This window comes from Pyxicephalus adspersus, chromosome 12 (genome assembly GCF_032062135.1).
Source record: "Pyxicephalus adspersus chromosome 12, UCB_Pads_2.0, whole genome shotgun sequence".
NCBI classification, from domain to species: domain Eukaryota; kingdom Metazoa; phylum Chordata; class Amphibia; order Anura; family Pyxicephalidae; genus Pyxicephalus; species Pyxicephalus adspersus.
In genome coordinates this window covers 5,633,104-5,652,077 of record NC_092869.1, presented here as the reverse complement: position 1 = coordinate 5,652,077, position 18,974 = coordinate 5,633,104, and the positions used below count along the sequence as shown (strand labels likewise).

At 44.7% G+C, this 18,974-nt stretch overlaps 1 protein-coding gene across 2 annotated transcripts; it reads right to left on the bottom strand.

Annotated features, from left to right (window-relative positions):
• Nucleotides 1-951: 951 nt before the first annotated feature.
• Nucleotides 952-11,497, bottom strand: PRCC (proline rich mitotic checkpoint control factor). Of its 2 annotated transcripts, none has more exons than XM_072427807.1 (7): nt 10,212-11,497; nt 9,581-9,628; nt 8,197-8,766; nt 5,954-6,049; nt 5,303-5,446; nt 5,141-5,206; nt 952-4,259 (listed from the first exon to the last, which is right to left on the bottom strand). In XM_072427807.1, the coding sequence occupies exons 1-7, from the start codon at nt 11,421-11,423 to the stop codon at nt 4,173-4,175; spliced, it is 2,223 nt and encodes a 740-aa protein (XP_072283908.1). In that variant the 5' UTR covers nt 11,424-11,497; the 3' UTR covers nt 952-4,172. The 2 variants fall into 2 exon arrangements, with proteins under 2 accessions (XP_072283908.1, XP_072283907.1); XM_072427806.1 differs by having other exon boundaries at nt 5,954-6,052; nt 10,212-11,495.
• Nucleotides 11,498-18,974: the final 7,477 nt, after the last annotated feature.

Sequence of the window (18,974 nt, the reverse complement as noted above, 5' to 3'; positions counted from 1 at the left end):
ATCAGCTCACAAGGTTTCTGGCAGGATTTCAAACGTGTTAAAGAGATTTAATGGAACATGTTAAATGGCAGATTTAGCAAAATTAAAGAGAATAAATAGGGAAGGTTCAGGATTTGGATACAAGTTACAGCGGGGAACAATCTAGAATCGGGCACCAGAAACATTCCCAATTTCAGAAGCCACCCACAGCCCCCTGAAATATGCAACATATGTATCCCAGGGGGCTGAAAATTAATTCTCCAAAAAAGAAAAAAAAAACCTTTTATCCCGCAGAACCATTGGGAAGTTTCTTCATTTGGGTCCCAGTATCCATCTTCGGCCCGGTGCAGAGAAAGCGCTGGGCCCCAACATCTTCCGGGTTCTTCTTCCTGCATCACCTGATCTGCAAGTGGGCAGGGGTGAGATCAGGTGACTTGGGCCTGATCTGGGGCATGTGCAGAAGGAGCGCTCGCCAAGAGCCTCCCGGGATGCGTGACGTAATATTCCAGGAGAAATTGCGCTTCTATTCGCTCTTGATCGCTGTTTTAAAGGGGCATGCTGCACCTCTTTTTTTTTTTTATATAAATAAAAAAGGGTGTTCCACAAAAAAAAAAAAAAAAAAAAACTAAATTTTTACTTTAAATAAAAGGGCTGTCTACCCTTTTGTGTAAAGTAAAAATTCTGAGTTTAGGTCCTCTTTAAATAAAGGGAAAGAACATAAGTCTGGAGGTTTTAGGTGCTCAAAGAAAAACAAAGCATAATGCTGAAGCGCCCCCATGTGTCCATTTATTGGTATTACACAAATAAAACAATCTTTTAAAGTAAAGCTAGAGAGAGGTCTGTGCTAAGCATGCGCCAACATATGGTGGGTGCTTCCGATTGAATTTGCTTGATTCAATATTAACACATATTGACTGGTGGACTTTCGCCCTTTTTTCCCCCCATGACCCCGTGACAAACACAAACGCACTCTTTCAACAGAACAACCTTTATTCATCAATTTATTGTTGCTAACTTTCCTAAAATCGAGATTGTTAACGTTGAAAACCACATGTAGTTTTGGCGATTCAACTCGCCTTATTAAAACAAAAGCTACCGAAAAGAAAAAAAAAGTTTTAACTGAAAAAAGAAATATGTACAAGTTGGGTTATTTACAAAAGTTCACACCACAAAGAAGAGACAGCTTTGCGTTCTGTGAGCATGTTTCAGTTTCTATGGGGTGCCCTCTGTGATAAATAATGTCCAAACTTGTCACCCCTTTCTTGCTGTGAATCCACCTGCTGTTGTAATGACACGTTTGTCTGAACAAAGGTTACAAAGCATTCTGGGTAATGCAGGGACCTCTCGGATGCTATTAGAGGCCTTACTAAAGTTGTACATGAAGCCATTTTTTTTGGATACAGTATATAAATAAAACATTAGGTTTTAGCTTTATATTTGTTTTTTAAGTACAATTAAACCTTTACTAAAAAATAAAAACCCCACTAAAGCGGATATAGATAAGAATCCCCCCACATTGGCTTCTACTTACCTCTTCTTGGTGGTGCGGTTTACACAGGCGGCACAATAACTTCCCATAGACTTTAACAAAGCCGCACACCTACAGCAGAAACTCTAGAATAGCAGCTTGAAGTCTGCGGAGTCACGGTGCCACCAGCCAGCCCCAGGGATTTAAACACCCCCACATGAAGAGATAAGTGTGCTTTTCAGGATTCTAACTTAGATAAGTTTAGGGGGCCCGAAGTTCTAGTAACAAAATAGTTGTTGTATTTTTGTCAACTTGGAGGTAAGTGAATTGTTTTGTGAATGGGGAAAAAATAAGTTGGGAAGGCCTGCAGTCACGTGACTTGTCCAAGTTACATGCCTGAATTTCCTGCAGTCATGGAGCTCTCTCCGCTGAAAGGAGCCGTGGATCTTCGGCTGGCTACTCACTAAAAGTTTAGGAACGTGATCGGTGACTCTGTGCAGATATCAATGCTTACTGTCGTTCATTATTTACGAGTTCACAAGGTCTTGAAATGTGCAGTTAGATCCCTTACAGTTCAGAAAAGTAGAGATTCCACACGCATGACTTTAGGTGACTTTTCCCAAACCTGCCCAATTCACAAACAGATTCACTCACTTCCAGTGACAATTCACAAACGACAACAGTATCCTAGTTCATAATGTACAGCCTACATATAAAATGCTGTGTATAGTGTTACAAACAGACCCCTAAATTGTCACTTGCTGCTAGTTGTAGTCTATGGACAGATTTTAAAGATCAACCAATCTTTTTCTTCTGTTTTCTTAATCCTGTTAGTATGGTGAATGTTTAAAAAAAATGGTGAATGTTAAAAAAAAAATAATCTTTAGTCTGCCTAAAACAGCAGATTTTTGTAAGATGTTTCAACAGTCATGAAACTGAAATTGGGATTGCAGTGCTCAACCCTGAAACTTTTTGGAGCCGGATGGAAGGAAATTGTAGGTGGGTGGCAGTGCCTGTATTAAGACCCAACTCTTCAGTAACCACCCAAATTTAACAAGGACAATCATCGGGGCGATCAAAATCTAGAATGGATACAATCCTTTAGAGTAAGATGCTGCTTCAGGAGGTCTTTTAGCTCCCCTCTACCAGCCACCGGAGCTGATTTAGCCATACTGTCTCCGTAAGCTAAATACCTTTAAGAGAAGCCACGGTTCTGCCATGTTTTGCTTTATTAAACTTTATTGTGCCAGACACTGCTCTTGCTCTGACACATTTATTCCAACCATTTTTTAATGAGGATCTTTTTGATTAGTACAAGAGTAATGTGCTTATACTTGACTTTGCATATAACATCGGCACAAAAAGAAAGTGTTTCCTTTCTCTAAAAATACAGGACACGGCCGTAATGTAAGTGAATGGAACGAATGTAGGCACAATGGGAGATGCAGACATCCAACAGCCCTGGAGGTTGCACACCTGGAGCAGAGGGAAAGTAAAAGACATGGAGCACCAGGGAAGGATTACAAGTACAAGTGGTTTTCGCAGTCTATGTACCCATTGGCGAGATGCATCCCGTGAATAATTTGGCTGCAAATTTAAAGTGGTCACCTGGACAGGACTAGATGTCAATGGAGACATGTGTTCTGGTGACTAATCCTAACCAGGCACCGGGGGTATATGCCCGACGTGTATAATTGTGTGCATTGTTTTCAAAACAGTGCCATTCCTAAAGAAGCTGCCGGCAAATCTTCAATAATGCTGAAGCTCAGAGCCAAATGAGGATTCCTCTCCGCCAAGTGTCACCTAACACAGCACAAGGGGAGGACATCCTCTCATTCTGAACTGCTGCAGTATTTGAGTTCCAGAGAATAGACTTGGGGGCCAAAGGATTGGCAATGGGTGGAATGTGGACTCTACCCTGGATACCAGGTATTTATTTCATAAGGACAGAAGGGAACACTAGGCATCTTAACACATGCAGTAGTACGTCCAATAATAAAGATTACTTGGCAGCAGTTGACCGCAAAGAACCAAGGAACGACAGATAAGCATTTACTTTTGCCACCCTTATCATTGTTAAAAGCCAGGGAAGAAAATTATATTCTGCATGTAGACATTTACCCCTTTCCAACTTCTTTGTCAGTAATGATTTTATTGTCTGCAGCTTCCTCTGCAGGCAATACTTGGCATTGCAGGCCAACTAAGTTAAGGGTTTGCTTACAAAGTATGATGACATTTCTATTTATTGTCTATGTAAGCCCTTCAAAAAAAAAAATAGTGCCTACGAAGCAGCAGTCCACCTTCAATTTGACAGAGCCATTTTGAAGGTACAAAACGACTTCCTCTACGCTTTGTAATCCACAAATATTTCATTGTACAACAGCAGCAAGTGATGAGAAAGGGGGAGCCTCAAAAGGAGCCATCTGCATTAAGTAGTTAGACGTAAAAGCAGGGGCAGGCATACAAATAGACGTATGTGGAAAAAGTCCAATGTCCCCTCATTCACATATTTTACAGGGAAACCTTTAGCTGTCCTAAGCAGAAAATGGTAATTCTGGCACTGCAGAGTCACAGATAATCACATTAATACGGGGCTGAGCAGACTTTGCGGTTAAATAACACAAGCGGTGGCTTGGCTAATCTGTGTGAGCTTGCTGCGAGTCGATTTGTATTCTCAACCACGGTAAACTTGCGTGATTGGTGGAAATCCCCCGTGTGCGTTTCGCTAGAAGCCGTATTTGGCTTGCGTCTGTCGCCGGCTCATCTTGTTGTCTGACCAGGTGTTCTTCAGTTCCAGCTCCCGCTCTTTGGCCTGAGAAGGAAACAGAAAAGATTTAGGATCCATGCTGTTATGTTAGGCTACGTGCACATGGTACCTGTTGCCTGGGACGATCACAAAGGGTTGCTGGCATCTCAGGTGAAAATCTAATGTGTGTACAGCTTTTGTCAATATCCACCCGGCTGTTTTTGGGTGGTTACTGATAAGTTAGGTCACAATACAGGGGCTGCCACCTACCTAAAATTTCCTCCCACCCAGCTTGAAAAGAGTTCTGGGTTGAACACTGTGATGGATCATTAAATAACTGACAAAGAATGAGCGATATCACTTCGTATGGAGGAGTAGGCAGTGGGAGATTTTTGCAATACAATATCGCCAAAAAAAAATTAATATGCCTCAAAAAACAGTGCATGTATTACTTGAGATACGAGAGCTGAAATAGCTACATTTCTACTTATCCTGTTGCGTTCTCCCTGATCTATAATAAAATAAAAATTGAGGATTCTCATAATGAGCACAGCGGATGTATAGATCCAGGGACTCAGTACAAGAATGGAGGAAATGCATCATAATGGGTGCAACTACTGTGTAGACCCAGGAATAATAGGAGCCCCTATAAGCAATAGGGGTACAGAGCCAGGAACGCTGGGGGGGGGGGGGGGGGGGGTTATAAAACCATGTATTTGACTGCTATAGAGAAGTCACATTGCCAGGCATGCTTTCTATATCTTAGGAGTATATAAACAGGAACAAATCTTTTAGCTTTGGCAGCTCCCATGTACTAGGTGGATTAACTCTCTGGAGTTTAGCTTAAACTCAAACAAACTAATCTCTACATTAGCTGCGACTGTTTTAATTGCTTACCTGTGCAGGCGCAGAAAAAAAGTCAAATATAAAGGTCTGTGGTAACTCACCTGGTGGATAAGGTAGGTGATTTGATGCTTCCGCCGTTGTTGTCCAGTTGGCTGATCTCCTTTTTTCTAGATGTGGGAAGAGAGGAATACCAAACAGTTTAGCATATCTGTGACGGTCAACAGGTAATACCACATCTGTTTGCACATACATGTAGACGTTACCTTGCTGAAAGATTTCATGTTTTTCTCCTCCGTCAGGGACTTGGTCAGCCATTGTTGGTTGCCGCTGAGCTGGTCGTCACCTTTAATCTCCACAAAGTTGATTTCCTCTCTCCCTCGATTCCTTTTACCTTGCAGACGCTTGAACTGTAATCAGAACCTACAATTAATTTATCTGTTTTACCCTCATCAAATAATGTCCAAAAAATCTGTCAATATGCAATAAAAATATTAAAGTAATTTTAAGTTGTGAATCCAGCCTGTCACTGACACACGCGAAGGGATGCATCATCAGCAGGTTGGGCTTACAGCACTCCAGGAATGAGCGAAGCTCACATATCATTACATGAGTGCAAGAAGAGTCCTCACTCAGAACAATATGAATCTCCTGTGTAATTACAACAGTACCTAGAGGACTGCGTGAATATTGTATGTTTAGGTTTTGGGTTCCTTTTCACCTTGCAGAAGTTAGTAGTGGGGTTTTAGCACTTTTAGGTCACATGTCTGGAGTTTCCCTTTAAAGGCAGCTCTGGACTTCAGAATAAACAAAAGCAGATTTGGATACCTGGTACAACCTGTACACCTTGCATGAAAGCATTTTTCTAAATGAAATATTCTCTTCCTAGGGATAAAAATACAAAGCATAAAACTCACCGCTTCGTCATCCATGAAAGAGTCACCTGCTGCAGAATCTCGCTGTGTGGCTGAGGATTGCTCCGGGTCCTGATAATACCCGCTACTGTAATAATCCTGCTGCAAGACAAACAGAAAATTGGGATTTAACTATACAATTCAAAATACAGAACATAAACAAGGATCTGTGGAATCTGTGGCCAAAAATACCAGCCTGCAGCTAATCTCATTACTGACTTACTATGACTTGTCCTGCAAGGTGGGGGCAGGGTACAGCGGGCACCAACATGCAGCATTATTTTTTTCCCTGTGCCCTGGTCACCCAGAAAACCCTCTATTATAACAACTCAAACCCACATCTCAAACTGTCCCACTTAAACGTGAACCCCCAATGCCCTGCTAACTGCAGCCTTGCAACCTGACTGCACAATTAATTTTAGATTTACCAACAACAGTGAACAAGGGCCCACGCCTGATGGCATATGAAATTAATGGATTCTTAACATGTGGATTTCTAAATCTACACAGAGCAACACATAGAACAATTTTCCAGACTTGGGGAATCGGCAAGCCCTGTACTGGGAGATCTACTCATCAGTGTGCACTGCTCAAGGAACCTTGCTGACTGCAGAAAGAACCCTGGGGCTCCATAAAAAATGGTTATGCCGACCCCTCAATTACACAAATCTTAGACGAGTGCAGAGATTGTAAATGCAGACAGTGCAGCCACCTTTTTCTTCATCCAATGTTGTGAGTAAAACTCCACCATTTCTGGGCATCTTTTCGGGATCCAAAATGTTCCTGCTACAATAAGGTGCAACATACCTATGTGCTGTGAATTAAAAGTGAACCTGCGGTTTGCCCAGGATGGGCACAGAGTTAAGTTCACTCCCCTCCCGGATATAATATTTTAAGCCACACATCTTATTACTAATACATATTTTTTATATAGCGCCATCATTCTACTCAGTGCTCTACAAAGTCCATAGTCATGTCACCAGCTGTCCCTCAAAGGAGCTCACAATCTAATGTCCCTACCTTAGTCCTATGTCTTTAATACAGTCTAAGGTCAAGGTGTATTTTTTTTTTTGGGATGTGGGAGGAAACCAGAGTACCTGGAGGAAACCCACGCAGACACAAGGAGAACCTGCAAACTCCATGCAGACAGTGTCTTGACCGAGATTTAAACCTGGGACCCAGTGCTTCAATGGCCAGAGCACTAACCATCGAGCCACCGTGCTGCCACATCACATAATAATTGCTTGAAATGACAGTCTCGCTTGTCACAGCGGATTGATGAATGATCGTTTGGAAACTTACACTGTTTACTACTATGTTTGAGCGCACATTGGGGTCCTCCTTTCTGCGTCTATCAATTGAACAGAATGGTGCAGTGTGTACAGTGCTCGTTTGGTCATCTGCTATTCGAAATGATCACAAAAGATCATTTCTAGAGACAAAATCTTCTAACATCCAACAAACGAGGCTTAAAACAATAGCACTGTTCAGGTAGTGTGCATGGACTACTGTGCAGAGGGAGTGTCAGACTGCTAGATATCTGGGACCTGCGTCCTGCGAGACAGCAGTGGTCCAAATTTCCTGTGAGCTATCAGCATTTTTTAAGAGCCGAGTTCCCCGAGGTCTGTAATGCTCATTATGAGTGGATTCACACCATCCCTATGCTGGGCTTCTGTACACAGTATGAGGGACTCCAACCGTCCATGTGCAGAGTTCCCAGGTATGAACCCCTTCTGTACCTATTACGAGGGGCTCCCATCATCCCTGTACTGAATTCCTAAATTATACAAGTAGTCAGTGATTAAAGCGGACTTAAACAAAAAACTTTACCTTACATAAAAGGGTAGACAACCCTCTTAAAAACCTTTATTAAAAAAAAAAAAAGGGGTAAATCCTCTTCCCTTTCTGTCTTGGAAGCACAGAGCCCCCCGGAATACAAAGGTCTTGCATCCCAGGAGGCTTCTGGCTACTCCTCCTGCGCATGCCCAATCTCAGGCATGCGCAGAAGGTGCTTTATCTTCAATGGAGGTCGATGGGGGGAGTGCTGATCTCACGAATGCCAAGTAAGATTAGCACTCTTTTTTTTCCCCCATCTACGCTACTTGACCTCTGCAGAAGGAGGGAGAAGGGCAAAGAAGATGGCTGTGCTCGGCGTTGCAACAAAGGGGTACACCAGGACGACACTGGACTCAATTCAGGAAATGACCGGAGGTAATGGTAATGGGGATTTTTTTTTGTACACCTACCTGATAGTATGCAGCTGCCTGTGGGTTGTTGTAGTCATGATATTGGCTGTACTCTGGGCCGCTGTAGTCTCCTGTAGACACAGATGACCACTGCGGGTTGACGTTCGGACCAGCTGCTGTCTTGAATTCCAAAGGCGCATTTGCTGCATCGTCCTGTAACTGAACTTGATCAACCCCTGGAGGGCCGTCATCAGTCACAGAGGGGAGCGGATATGTGTAGCTCTCACTGGGAGCCGTAGGAGGCTCACTGCTGTCCGTCAACGAGAAAAAGTTGCCCTGTTGGAATTCGTCATCGCTTTCTTCATCCTCCTCTTGCGTGATCTGCTTGGTCACCTGCAGGGCGGCGTTCTTGGCTGCTGCTTTGATGGCTGATGGGGATGGAGTGTGAGACACTTCGGGCTTTGCAGTGAGCTTGGGCTTGGATATCGCCTTAGGAGGTTTTGATTCGCTGGGAGATTCAGAGGGTTTCTTAGTGAAAATATATGGGAGGAGCTGGCGCTTGGAGTCTCCCCCGAGGGCGTTCTTGGGCTGTGGGAGTAAGGAGGATAATCCAAACCCTTCTTTGGATGCCTAAAAACACCAGGAACAAATGGAAGAAAAAGGTTTAAAACTTCTGCAGGTTTAAAGCTGAACTAAACCAGCGTGACTCACCTGTCTGCATTCCATCGCAGAGCACCCTCATCTTCCTTTCTTCTTCAGCCACCTTGATTTGCCATAGGGAGGTAATTCATCCTTGGCACATGCAAGGGGATTTCGGATTTACATGGCAATCAAAGCTTGGTTTTGTGGCCAGAAATCAGGCAGGTAGGTCAGATCGACATTACCAGTCTGATCAAGCATTCAAGTGACACCTTTATTATTACACTTTCGTCTTTCCCTGGCTAGGTAGGAAGGTGAGGGCAGAATAGCTGGGCCAGCATAGACAGCGTTTAGAGGTTGAAGACAAGAAAGGAACAAGGGGGCTGAGCTAAGGATCTGACTAGTCAACTTTTCCATCAAGGCAAACTGCGACAGAACACAGATAAATCTATGCAGCGTTCTCTCCAGCCCCTTTTAGCTGGGCGCAGCACCCAGCACTTTCCAGTAATCACTCGGCGGTTCTGGGGTAGTTACCGAAAAGTTTGTGCACCATACATGGGCTGTCACCCCCATACAGCTTCTTCCCACCCAATACTGCTATGCATTGTAAATACTTTGGGGTCTATTTATATGGCAGTGATATTGACTGAAACATTCCCTGGTGGCAATCAATTACTGCCATTGAAACACATGGACCTGGAAAATTCTCCACCAGGGAATGTTTTAAGTGAATGTTAGACTCTCTGCTTTATAAACAGACCCTTTCATGTCTTGGTGGTGACAGGTATTCACAAGGGTCACCTACCTGACTCGTTGCTTTCTTCCGGAATGGTTCATCTTCTTCTGAATCAGACTGCAAAATAAATGACAAAGGACAATTACTGATAATGTGATATTGACCCTCTTATCAGGAACACATACAATGACTTTCCAAGTGCACAATATGGATCTGGCAGCAGCGAGTGAATGTAAAACTTCATACAGGCGCCAGATGGGTGAACGAGCGCTGTACACACAGCACCATTCTATGGAGAGGGGAGGACAAGCGACCAGCACCCGGCTGTGCTCCCCTCCATAGAACAACTGCTGTCATTTCAGATTATTATTCTCCAAGCCACCATGGAGATTTGATGAATGACGTTGGGGGAATCACTGTGCACAGGTGAATGAGACAAGCTTGGCCAATCATCTGACGTGTGTACATAGCTTATAACTTAAAAAGGAAAAAGTTAATGTAACTGATACTCAACGCAAAGATGTATAAAATCTGCTTGCCTACAGATCAGGAACCAATCAGAATGGCTCCTGGTCATGTGATCACCATGACAAGGGGTCACATGGGGTTTGTTAGTAAACAGATGTCTCGGCATTAATGGAAGGAGACCCCTAAGGCAGCCTCGTTTGTAGAAATCGCCCATTTCTACCCAAATACTTACATCTCCACCGCGGAGCTCGGGAACCGTGATCCTTACAGGTTCAGAACGTTTCTTCGGTTTGGAGTTCCCCAGATGTTCATTCTCTGGGGGAGGGAGGTTCAGTCCGTGACCGGTGGGTTTAGGGAGAGACATGCGGGGCTCAGCACCGGACGGGGACGTCGGGCTCAGCTGCGGAGGGGGAATGTTCATAGACGGTGGCAAACCGAGCCCAGAACCGACCTGTGGAGGTGGGAGGTTCATTGCGTGTCCACCCATCGGGGGAGGTAAGTTGAGTCCAGGCCCAGACTGGGGGGGAGGGAGATTCATTCCGAGACCACCCTGAGGGGGAGGCAAATTTAAGCCAGAGCTGCTCTGCGGGGGAGGTAGGTTTAGTCCGTGTCCACCTTGTGGAGGAGGCAGATTTCTGTGCGTGTTCTGGGGAGGGGGTAAGTGTAGTCCTGAGCCACCTTGTGGGGGAGGCAAATTCAGTCCTGTGGATCCATGTGGAGGGGGGAGGTTCATAGTCGGGCTGCCAGGGGGTGGGGGCAGGTTCATGCCTGGTCCGCTGTGCGGGGGAGGAAGGTTTAGTCCCTGGGCACCCTGCGGAGGGGGCAGGTTCATTCCTGTAGCCCCCTGCGGAGGGGGTAAGTTCATACTCTGGCCATGCTGGGGCGGTGGAAGGTTCATGCCAGATGCCCCCTGTGGGGGTGGCAAATTCATTCCAGATGTTCCTTGCGGTGGTGGCAGGTTCATCCCTGATGCCCCCTGTGGGGGTGGTAGGTTCATCCCCAGAGGCCCACCATGAGCTGGGGGCAGGTTGACCCCTGGTGCCCCCTGTGGTGGAGGCAGGTTCATGCCAGGTGGGGGGTACCCTGCAGGACTGTACCCCATGCTGGGGTAGCTGGCAGCTCCAGGCCCCTGGCTGTTGTAGGCGCCATATCCTGGGGGCCCCGGACTGGCAGGGTATGCAGGTGCCCCATAGGACGAAGGGCCATAATTAGGAGGCGGGGGGCCATACCCAGGCGGGTAGGGGAGACCGTACACCCCTCCTGGGGGCCCGTAGTACCCAGGGCTGTGCTGCTCCTGCTCCCCCTGGCGGCTGTACGGAGCTGGATAGGCCGCGGCTTCGGCCTGTGCCTGAGATGGAGGGAGTAAGGGTTCCCTCCGGGGCTCCTGTGCCGTCTCCGAGTCCGAGCCGCTCTCCTCGCTGCTAGCATAGGCCACCAGAGACATAGTTACCGCCGCCTTCCGCTCACCAACCCGAGCAACGTGACGCCGGCGGACAGCACTACAACTCCCGTCAGCCACCGTGGCGCCGCGCCCACAACCAGACCGGGAAGCAGGCGCAGTGCATTATGGTAGCTGTAGTGGCCGTCTCCAGCCTGCGTCAGAAGGCCTGCATGGCACTACAAGTTTCAGCAAAGCTTGTACTTCCTTGAAAATGGCTCTCTGGAAATGTCCTTTTAGTCAGAATTACATAAACCCATAAAGCCTTTATTTGTGTATTAAATTACAACAACCATATAAAACATAATAAAAAAAGGTTCTAACACACCACTAGTCTATAAAACCAAAAAAGCTTTGACAATAAAAACACTTTATTGTGGTTTTCAGTGGTCTTTAGGAGCGCATAGACTTTGGCCCTCTAGAAAAACTAAAACACCATCCACACCGCCAATATGAAGCCGCAAAAGGCCTACAGTGCCGTAAAGAACTCCACAAACATGTTTCCGGATATAGGAGTGTGCAAAGTGCGTTTTCTCTGTGACTGAAATAAATTCTGGGATTTGGAGTTTTGAGACACAAATATTTGTATTGCAAAATGTTAGGAAAGCTTCATGGACCTCTGTAAAGGATTTTTTTCCCCTTTAGGCGATTTCATCTAAGCGTCTTTAAATAGAGAGTTTAAGATTCAATAATGGAGCTGATCCCTATCCTTTATATCGCCAACATATTGGGTAACGCTGTTCATACATATAATATGGGCTGAAAATGCAGGACAGTAATGGCGCCCCCCCCCCCCCCATAAACATTTCTATTAAGAGTTTATGTTTCAGGCAATCAGTATTTCTAATTACATTTGCTCCTCTGTGCCCCTCTGGCTTATGTGCCCAGTGTCCCTCTGCAGCTGGGGTGTCTCATTCTTAAGGCAAATAAAGCACCCATTGTACATTGTAGGCCCTTAATTTTCTTTGCAACACTTGTATTGTACTATCTGTACACCGCAGCATTCCCAGTGGGGATAGCTCAACCCAACCTCCTGTCAGTATGCCTACACCTCTGGGGTCATTTATAGAATAGGTGGCACCCATGGAGATCTGCAAAATGGCACAAGTCCCCTCCTATTGTGTGTTAATTCTTCCACCCACCAGTATGTAAGCTCTTTGGGGCAGGGTCCTCTCCTCCAGTGTCACTGTCCGTATTCCTTTGTCATTTGCAACCCCTATTTAATGTACAGCGCTGCGTAATATGTTGGCACTATAAGTCCAGCCTGTGCACATTAACCGAGGGTGAAGCATGCATGCCGTAAAGTAAAGAGTCTTTGACAATGGAACACATTCACCACACTTGGTTAATAGGTGAGCTTGCACCGTTATGTCAGCCCCCTCGGGTGCCAGTTATAGAACATCCATCATGTTTATTCTATTTTTTGCCAATTAAGTTCTGCTTTTCCATTTTGCTTAAGGACCGTATTTTGTTCAGACACCTCTGCTTTCCAGCCTGTGTTCCCTTTTTGGGCTTCTCTGTGCCCAGTGTCCCTACCCAGCATGTGCAACCTTCCTGCACTTATTGTCCCAATCCAGTATGTACCCCCTTCCTGCTCTCTCCTGTGCCCATTGCCCCTGTACAGCATGTGCCCCCTTTCTGCTCTCTCCAGTGCATATTGCCCTTGTACAGCATGTGCCCCCTTCCTGCTCTCTCCTGTGCCCATTGCCCTTGTACAGCATGTGCCCCCTTTCTGCTCTCTCCAGTGCCCATTGCCCTTGTACAGCATGTGCCCCCTTTCTGCTCTCTCCTGTGCCCATTGCCCTTGTACAGCATGTGCCCCCTTCCTGCACTTCCCTGTGTTCATTGACCCTATACAGCATGTGCCCCCTTCCTGCTCTCTCACGTGCCCATTGCCCCTATACAGCATATGTCCCCTTCCTGCTCTCTCCTGTGCCCATTGGCCCTATACAGCATGGGCCCTCTTCCTGCTCTCTCTGGTGCCCATTGCCCCTATATAGCCCCTATACATTGCCCATATATAGCATGGGCCCCCTTCCTGCTCTCCCCTGTGCCCATTGCCCGTATACAACATGGGCCCTCTTCCTGCTCTCTCCGGTGCCCATTGCCCCTATACAGCATGGGCCCCTATAGCATTGTATAGGTGACCAGAGATTCATATACTGGAGTCCTGGGTGCCCTTAGCTGCAATAACATTGCTAATATACCTTATAGCAGTGTGTAGGTGAGGGGACATGCCGTATCATTCATACAGGTGGCCTGATGTCCCCACCATCCCATACATTGTGCTATAACCATATGCTGGTGATCTGGGATCTGTTATTGTTATAATGGAGACTCAGATTCCCCAGAAACCTAAATCATTGTCCTGTGACCTGTAGATGGGTATAGGTATACTACAGCCTGCATATTCTTATGCTTCTGACACCTAACAATGTTTAGGTGATGAGAGATGTATCACATAATTGTGTAATATTCATATACTGGAGGTCTGGTGCCCATCGCCTATTAATATAACTTGTAGCCGTGTGTAGATGATCAGAGATACTATATCATTCATATACAGGCGGCCTGGTGTGCTTGCCATCTCCTATGTTATATTATGATCTATGGCAGTGTGTAGGTGATCTGGGATGTTCTAGAACCTCTCTATACATTGCCATACTGTTGGCATGGCTTCGCCTTCTATCTTTACTATGTACTATGATGAGAACATCCTGAGAACATAAGAGAATTACAAGCTGTACATAAATGACCCCCGCCCATTATGCTGTATAGAAGGGCAATGTATTGTTGTCATCACCTTCACATTGCTACAAACTATAGTATAATGTTACTGTGTGTGTGTGTATATATATATAATATAGTACTGGTGAGTAGGTGATCAGACTGTCCTCTCTGTACCACGGTGTATATAGTGCAATCTTTATGTATACCATTGTTCTGCCATCTCTGTGTAAGTGGTTCTGTTATCTGTGATATTTGTTGGTATCTGTATGTAATGAGGATTGCATTATATAATATCACAGCGCTGACCTGTCCTCTATTCCATGGATAACTTTGTACTCTGTGTAGGTGATCGGGTTATTGCTGTTGCTTACAATAATAAGGTATAATCAGTAATGGTGGTATAGATCATCTGGCCGCATCTATTCTAATGACAATAACGTTGTGTAAGCTTCTGTGACCTGATTTGCCCTGCAATGTATAGATGAATTGACCTTGCTGCACTCCATCCTGTGTTTATAGGCCGGCTGCATGGAGTTTGTGCAGACTTTGCAAGGAATAGTTCTGTGTGCTAGTTGAGTGGACTGGTTATGTCATTGAGTTTAGATCTATATACCATGTCAGCAATACACATTCTCCTTTACTCTGTAATATTATATTAGTGAATTATTTTTACAGCACCTGGGGGGGTAACATGTTTGTGTTCATGGATTGCTGGGTCTGTACTGTACTTTGTAAGCTCTCTGTGGCTGTATAGCCGGGTGCCTTGTGCTATGATGGAATGTGTATTTCTGTAGCCATTAGGAAGTTACAAGCAATTCATGGTAATGTGGTCGGGGTACCCAATGTTTACATACATTGCATCACGTGAACTCCATGTGCTCCATCCCAGCTTGGGTCAGAGTCTCAGTTTAGGAATCTGTGGGTCTTCTCAGGAATATTTTAGTGTGCTGGTTATGAATATTACTCCTGCACATTGCTAAGCATGGAAAATCTAAATATCTGATGCCAAGTCTTGCTGGTTAGTGTGCAACACAACACCTAGCATGCTATCTTCAGTGTTCAACCCTTACAAATCCCTTGTGTTGCTTTCGTCTGTTAAGGTTTTATCTGTTGCCATTCTCGTATATTTCATCTTTCTGATCATTATTCATCTCTTCATTCCTATATCCAGAGTTCTGGTCACACAGCACATCCAAGGATGCTGCACATCTGGTGTTCACATGTTTTCTAGCATTCCTAATTGCTAACATTTGCAGCGAGGAGGCTCTTCTGGAATGAAGGGAGCTCAGATATCCTTTGTAGCCTAAACATAAAAGCATAACAATCAATCAATATGTTGCAGCCTAGCACTTCTCAATCATGGTGGCTGCTTTAGTTTTCTTTTTCAAGGCTTTGTCCTGCCTTTTATTTAGTGGTCTTGCTAGTTACACATTTCCTGTCTTAGGCCAATAACGTTCACATCTATGAAGGAGCCGTGTCTTCCCCCTGGATCTACACTAAAGAACGCCTCCCCTCCTATCATTCCCAAAGTATAATGAATAGTGTTGTGTAAGCAATGGCCGTGCATTCCCTTAAATAGAGTTTTGCCTATTTGCCATTGTCTGGAAATAAGATTATGCACGTGTTGTGATGGCTGCCATCCTCCCATTCTAATAAACTTGTGCTGGCAGTGTGTATCTCGCCTTGAAATAATCGCCTCTTGTTGCCTCATGATAAGCTGGTGCCACCAGTGTGTTCCCTCCTTCCTGCACTTTGATGATAAACTCCAATGACCGCCTTAGTTTGAGGCCCCAATCACACCATTGTATTGAGGGAACATGTGTTATATCATACATTGCAGGACAAAACGTTGTATTCATCTACAACACACAGATGTGAGCCATGTGTGCAGTGCAACAATACTGCAAGTCCATGGAAATATTCAATGAATGCACCACCAGCCCTATTATCAAACAGGATTTATATAGCACCAACATATTACGCAGTGCTGTGCATTAAATACAGGTTGCAAATGACAGGAGAGGACCCTGCCCCGAAGAGCTTACAATCTATAAAGCAATGGGCCCCGAGGTTCTTATGGTGATATCAGATCTCTGCTTTGACTATTCAGATGTAAAATCATTCTGTTTTGGCCCCAAGGAGTCTCTATTTGTCTATTTCAGAGTATTAAAATGTATGCTAAAGGCTGTGCTTGTTTTTGGGGCTTTGTTTGCCTTCAGATGTACTTGTGACCAACCCAGCTCACACATGTAAATAGTCCCTGATGCATGACAATACACCGACTCCACCGACTCTTTACACATTTGTATTGTGTACAGGGAGAGGCCATGTTTTTATAGGTGATTGGCATGGTTGTTAATGTATTACATCTGCATGATAATCCCCCTTACCATTTGGTGTTCAGAATACCTGCTGGGAGCCCGGAGCCGGCACGGATTTACCAAACATTGCTACCGGTGACAACACACTGATTGGAGAGATTGCATAACGCTGACACTGCGGATTACAAACACATTCCTGCATGCTGGCATCCGATGCATCCATTCTCTCCGATAGCTCAATGCACATTTTTTTATTGCTTTCGGTCACTTTATTATACTTTGCACTTTGTTATTGGATAATGAACGCAGCTACTGAGGAGAGTGCTTTGTTTTTTTGGATAAATGAAAGGTTTGATGGGTTTACTTGTATTTCTGGCTCATTGTGATGCATGTAGTGACATGACAGTACAGAATGTCTGCATGCTAAAAATTCATTATAATAATGATTGCCTGATGCAAAGCAATATAAATATTCTCATAGCAAAAATACTACCGGAAATGATTGAGCATTAGGCAAGAAAAATAAGAAATTCTACTCCCTTTCCTTGGTTTTTATGTGTTTCCATACCCTCTAAGAGAGCAACACAACCCCCAATAACATTCAGATCTTCTTACCAGCGCTGTTACTACAGCCAGACCTGAAATCTGAGGTGTGAGCGAGCGGTGAAGTTATAACCCATCTGCTCATCAATAGGTGGAGGTGACCTGTTCCCCCCCCCCCCCCCATACCTGAGAACTCCAAAAAACATCAGCATTTTGTATCTGGTGGGAACAGGAGTAACAAAGTAACTGACGTAAACATCATTTGGTCATAGAAGCATCTTGTCTCTTCTGCTTCTAGAGTACAGCGGTGCATCAGACGCCCAATATCGCTCATGCAAGCTAAAGGCCCAAATCCCCCATTCTGCCCCGGTTGTGTGATGGATAGTTGATGAATTGCCGGATAGTAAATAGTCACGTGTGATGAGTTAAAAAAGAAACCTTCCGTTTGTTTGTGGTCAGCTAGATGGTTCACCATGTTCCCAAAAAGCCCGGGCGTCCCAGTCCCTGGATGGTCTCTTTCCACCGTCATTGAGTACAAAGATTCCACCTTGGATCCTCTGCTGCCTCCTGAGAGATTCATTGACTTTTTTCCAGCCGGCCTCTGACTGTAGTAAAACAGGGCACTAATTTGTACACTTTAGTTGCACCTTTAATGGCACAATTCCAAAACTTAACAAGCGCCTGGGATCAGGTCCACCTCCTCGCCCTGCCCTTTCCTGACTCCAATCCTCTGAGCAATGCCGCCAAAGGTTGTACAGCAAACCTTGTGCGGAGAATGTATAATGGAAGGGAAAACTAGCATGGTGTGCTGGAACCAACCCATTAATGGCACAATGCCATCAAGCTTTTGTTATACCTCGTCTTTTATGACTTTTGGTTTAGCACTTGCCAAAACCTTATAAGACATTTTAGGCAAGGGATTCTGTCTTTACTATTAAATTCTGCATCCCAAAGGAAACTTTAGATTAATAGAACCTAATGTATGAAACACGGATTGTCAATGTTTGCTGCACAAGATGAAGGTCCTGACATTCGGACGGTCCAGCCATCAGAGCCAGGGGCCACAATTCACCGAGACCATTGTGACAGCAACACTTGGCAAGCCAGCAGACCATGTTGTGATGGAGCTGCATTTGAGGCCTGGAAGTCAGGCTTGCCTAATGAATTGCATAACTGTTTCCCCATTGAATGTCGCTGTGTCTGTTTCCTAAGACGTTCTTTCGTTTTTGCATAATGCCAGTTGCTGTACAGGAATTTCAAAATGCACCTCATGTTTATCCCATTCAAGTGTGGAACTCTTTACACGAATAAAAACTTGTGCATATCCTTGGGATTTCTTATGTGATTCATGCAACCGTGGACTTCCTATATACAGTACGGGTTTTCTTACGGATGTCCTGCCGTGCAAGAGGTAGCTTGCAAAATCATAAAGTAGCCCCAGGGCTTTGTAGCATTCACCTTCCACGTCTTGCACAATATCTGTAAGATGTCCTATTATTAAAGCATGGCAACACCAATTCTCTAACTATCTTTCATGTTCTTATTACTAGATATTATTTTAAGCAGGATTTATAAAGCGCCAACATATGCAGCGCTGTACATTAAATAGGAGTAGCAAATGACAGACAATAAATGGGTTACTTGGGCAAGCTGTCACAGTATATATAACTTTGTACAAGCACAAATTGATGTGGATGAGCTTTACATGATATACCTGATCGCCATGTTATCCATTTGTTTTTCGTTCAATTAGTTCTTTCTATGTCTTGTAGCAGTTGATCACATTGAACTAAACTAGTTCCTGTAACGTTGAATACCTAAGCTGGAGCAGTCACAGAAAACTCAACATCTTCAGCATTACACAAACTGATCAAATTTATTGTGATTGTCTATTGTTAGGTATATTATAGTAATATAAAAAGGGGGGGGGGTTGTTTCTGGTTTTGTATGTGTATGTGTATGT

Bases quoted from the DNA above. Each gene is read 5' to 3' on its own strand.
- PRCC (XM_072427806.1), bottom strand. From the start codon at position 11,423: ATGTCTCTGGTGGCCTATGCTAGCAGCGAGGAGAGCGGCTCGGACTCG. The intron at 8,767-9,580 runs GTAGGTGACCCT...TGGTGTTTTTAG, and splicing joins GGAAGAAAGCAACGAGTCAG to GCATCCAAAGAAGGGTTTGG. The intron at 6,053-8,196 runs GTAGGTGTACAA...TTTGTCTTGCAG, and splicing joins AGGCAGCTGCATACTATCAG to CAGGATTATTACAGTAGCGG.